A 4,292-nucleotide genomic window follows, 5' to 3' on the forward strand; every position below is an offset into this window, starting at 1 on the left:
GGCAATGGAAAAACCAAACGAAACTGATCATGCGGTTTCCACAGCCAACTTTGCTAAATCTGACTCTTCACAACAGGATGTTCAGCTCTGCTGAGTGGTTCCTTTCAAAGACCCTGTGTAGCAAAGGACAAATAGAAGCGCCACAAAGTTCCTCCAAGGAGGAAGAAGGGCTAAATATGATTAATGTAGGATTGTTTTCCAATTGTGTTTTTATGCCTCACTTTTTAAACTTCAGAAAACAGTCAGAAACTTGGAAGATGGGCAGGAAAGCCACAAATAGCAGAAGGTAGTGTCCTTGAAAAGCCCTACAGGGCCAGGTCACAGAATTTTGTCTGTAGATACCATTGTGTACACTGACTGCTTCCAGCTTCGTCATCAACGACTTCTGTTCTGGCCCTGTACAAATTCACTTTTCTCATCATTATCCCCATCTACCCCGCTCATACTCACTCCTGCCTAGTTCCTTTGCAGTAGATGCTTGATTAGTTTTCTACCTCCACCCTGGCTCTCCCTCCTCCCCTTGAAAAAAAAAGTTGATCAATCTCCTTAAACTGCTGATAGGTTATCACCCCAAATCTTAGTTCAGTTCCCAGACACTGTGTGATATGACCCTTCTTTACTTTTCCATTTGTCTGTATAGCTCTCACTAGGTTAAGATCTTTTTGATGGCTTCATATACAATGTTCCCTCTGACTGATACTTTGTTCCCCACTAAGTAGATATTAATTTCTCACAGCTCACCCAATATCTTCCTTCTTTAATCTAAAATAGACCACAAGGTTTATTTTTATATTTATCTGTATGACAATTTTGAAAGGAGCTCAGTGAGAGCTGTATGTAATGTCTAGAAGGAGGATTCATAATATGATGCTCTTTATTTTTGTGGTATTTTCAATTTCCATTGCTGGCAGCTTTGAAAATTTCCCTCTGATCTTATAAGCTAAAAATGAATTATTGCCTGCTGTTGCTCTAAACATCAAGGTTTATATTTTTGTTTCACAATTTATTTTTTATATAGCATCCATGTGGCACAGAGTAGGCCAAAAAAACCTTGACTTGTAGGTTCCTAACAGGCTGCTGTTGGCAAGAAAATGAACTCCAAATGAATGGCAGTTAAATCCTTCAGAAACAGCAATTTTTTTACTACTGAAGTAAGCTTGGAAGGCATTATTTGTGTGTGTGTGTGTGTGTGTGTGTGTGTGTGTGCCTGTGTGTGCTCCTGCACCAATACTGCACTTTTGCCTGGCATTTTTTTCAAGGCTGGTGCTCTACCACTAGAGCCATACTTCCACTTTCCCAAAGAAATATTTTAAAAGACCGACGTTTATGACTTGAAAAAGGTCCTAGAATCAAAAGGACTAAAAGGACATAAAGCATCTACATAAATTTGCTACTTTGGGTGAATCTATTTCTCCTTAGTTTTTATGTTCTAATAATTAATCTTATAAATTACCTTTACATTTTAACTTTTCATCTAAAAAAAACCCAAAACCTAGACAAAAAAAACCCCACAGTCATAACCAACAGTATGTTTTTTTTTAATGAAGTAATAAGTCAAAACACTTTTTCTATCCATTTCTACGTTCATAAGTCAGAAGGACTCTGTATAGCGGGGGAATCTACAAATCCAAGGACGGGAATCATTGCATCTCCCTCCATGGATTTGATACTACCAGTCTCTTGTCTGCTCACGTATTTGTGTAACATGCTGTAGTACTGGCTCTTGGGATTGAAAGTGTACAGTGATGAAATCTGCTGCCAAGCTTTGTTGCTTGGGGTATTGTATTCTTTTGGGTGGGAGCGCTCAAAGAAACATCTAACGTTTTCCTTTGCCATTTCAGTCGCGTGCTCCCTCGCTTGACTCTGCAAGATCTCCTGTTCCTTTTCCAAATAGATTTTCCAGAATTTCAGCTGCAGAAAACTAACCGGTGACAGGCATCGAAGGATAGATGTAAAAACCAGAAGGAAGATAATAACCACTGCTATCAGGACCCAGCCAAGCACCTTAAGAGAACACAGAACAGTAATTCAGTTTTAAGCCAGAAACTTACAAATCCTCAGTTTTGTGCTGACACCCCCACCCCCCACCCACCAAAGCAAGAACTTCCTCTACTCCAGATCACTGCAAGAAGGAGCAGTCACTCCCCTCACCCCAGGTTATCACCGCTAGCTTGCCAAGTCAGTCCTGGTCCAGGTCACACCAAGCCCGTATGTCACTCTGCGGGGACTCAAAACGCCAGGAACCTCTATAAATGCAGTGAAAGGCGCATTCCAGGTAACACCCCTGCTTTCACTTACCTCCACCTCTCCCGAGTACTCCAGGTACCAAGGAGTTAACACCAGAGCTGCTAGAGACTAGTGTGGGAAGAAGGGCACACTCCATCCTTTACACCGGGCCAGCCTACAGGAGCGCTTCTCCTCCTCGCCATTTACTATTTTGTTTATTTATTTAGTCGATCATGGGGCTTGAACTCTGGGCCCGGGCGCTGTCGCTGAGCTCTTCAGCTCAAAGCTAGTGCTCTAGCTGGGCCACAGCGTCCCTTCCGCTTCCCTGGTGGTTAGCTGGAGAGAAGACTCTCACGGACTTTCCTGCGGGCTGGCTTTGAATCTCCATCCTCCAGTCTCGGCCTCCTGAGCAGCCAGGATTACAGGCGTGAGACCCCGCGTGGGGCTCCCTCCGTGGAGAGAAGCCACGGATGTCTCCCCCGAGGACCCTCTGCCCGACGGCAGCCCTCCACCCGCCCCTCCACGCAGCCAGCGCCTGACCTGCGATTCCGCCCTGAGCTGCTTCAGGAGGTTCGGTTTGCCAGGGTTGCCCGGGCTGCAGGGCACCAGCGGCAGCTCTGGGTCGCAGGTGGAGTTCTCCCCGCAGAGGCGCCGGGCCATCCAGGTGCTGCCGCTGGCGGCGCACTCGTAGATGGAGCCGCCGAGCAGCGCCACGGCGACCCAGGTGAGCGGCGCGAGCGCGGCGGCCACGCCGAGGTGCGCGCATACCAGCGTGCCGCGCGCGCACGAGGCCCCGCGGCGCGCGCAGCAGCCGGTCAGCAGGCGCCAGGTGCGCGCGTTCAGCGCGTAGCCCAGGAGGAAGAGCGCCAGCGCGGGCACCAACAGGTACACCAGGCTGTAGGGAAGGTTCCAGGAGGCGCTGCACGGGCACTGGAACACCGCCGCCGAGAAGATTTTCTCCCCGCCCGCCGTGAGCAAGGTCACCAGGCCATAGGTCAACGTGTTGCGATGCTTCTTCAGGTACAGGTCCAGCACGGTCTTAAACTTCTCCATGGGATCGACTACCAGGGAACCTTGGAGAGGCCCAGAAGTTCTTGCCTCTTCGCTGCTCTCCCTTGCCAAAAGGACAACGAGGGGTGGGAGGGGGCGTCTGGGGTTTGTGACTTTCCAGTGAGCGTGTGAAGAGCTTTTCAAAAAGGAAGAGGAGGGCTTCCGGAGGGGGGGACCCTCCCAGAGCTTTCGCTTTCTCATTTTAACGAAACCAGCAGACACCCCAGAAACCTTTATTCCCTTCTGCACCCACCCATTTCCCAAGGCCTAGGCCCTCGTGACCCCTCTTCCCACAGATAAGAACTCTGCCAGAAGACAGCCAACCACCACTACCCCTCTTGTTCTGTTGTCACTTTGTTTTCCTCTAATCTGACAACTCTTCCTGGCCTTTCCTCCCCCCAACCAAAATTGCTACTTGAGCAAACTGGGAAAAGTACATATGCAGTCAACCTAATTCCTCAGCCAACTTCCATTTACTAAAACACTGGTCATTTACAGGAAACAGTCCAAGACAAAGCAGGGAATAAAGTCAATAATAACGTGAGAGTCTAGCATTGGGTCTTTCCTGGACAGCTCAGTTCATGGGTCTTTCTTCGGCTTTATTCCAGTGTATGACAAATGGTATTGATTTACTCACCAGTGTTCCAGTACTCTCTATATCTTATTACTCTGAGATCACCAAGTTGATCAGCCCCAAGTGTGAATATGATCATTTGAAATATGTTCTAGAGTGGTTCACACCAGTTACTCTTTTTATTTTGTTTTTGTTTTTGTTTGTTTGCCAGCCCCGGGCTTGAGCTCAGGGCCTGAGCACTGCCTTGGGCTTTCTCAAGGCTAGAGCTCTACCACTTGAGCCACAGCACCATTTCTGGCTTTTTCTATGTATGTGATACCGAGGAATGGAACCTGGGTCTTTGTGTGTGGGAGGCAAGCACTCTACCACTAGGCCAAACTCCCGGCCACACCAGTAATCTTTTTATAAAAAATGTTCATAGGCTGCAGTCTTTACCTGGGCT

At 47.8% G+C, this 4,292-nt stretch overlaps 1 protein-coding gene across 2 annotated transcripts; it reads right to left on the bottom strand.

Moving 5' to 3' along the window:
* Positions 1 to 1,526: 1,526 nt before the first annotated feature.
* On the bottom strand, positions 1,527 to 3,409 carry Calhm6 (calcium homeostasis modulator family member 6). Of its 2 annotated transcripts, none has more exons than XM_090337680.1 (2): positions 2,767 to 3,409; positions 1,527 to 2,004 (listed from the first exon to the last, which is right to left on the bottom strand). In XM_090337680.1, the coding sequence occupies exons 1-2, from the start codon at positions 3,277 to 3,279 to the stop codon at positions 1,585 to 1,587; spliced, it is 933 nt and encodes a 310-aa protein (XP_090193806.1). In that variant the 5' UTR covers positions 3,280 to 3,409; the 3' UTR covers positions 1,527 to 1,584. The 2 variants fall into 2 exon arrangements, 1 of the variants encoding a protein (XP_090193806.1); XR_016536404.1 differs by lacking the exon at positions 2,767 to 3,409 and adding an exon at positions 2,299 to 2,737 and having other exon boundaries at positions 1,924 to 2,004.
* Positions 3,410 to 4,292: the final 883 nt, after the last annotated feature.

The sequence above is a fragment of the Megascapheus bottae genome, chromosome 8 (assembly GCF_031878675.1).
Source record: "Megascapheus bottae isolate mThoBot1 chromosome 8, mThoBot2.hap1, whole genome shotgun sequence".
Lineage (NCBI taxonomy): Eukaryota > Metazoa > Chordata > Mammalia > Rodentia > Geomyidae > Megascapheus > Megascapheus bottae.

Coding starts and splice junctions, on each gene's coding strand:
- Calhm6 (XM_090337680.1), bottom strand. CDS start 3,279: ATGGAGAAGTTTAAGACCGTGCTGGACCTGTACCTGAAGAAGCATCGC. Junction 2,005..2,766: donor AGCTCAGGGCGGAATCGCAG/GTCAGGCGCTGG, acceptor TGTTCTCTTAAG/GTGCTTGGCTGGGTCCTGAT.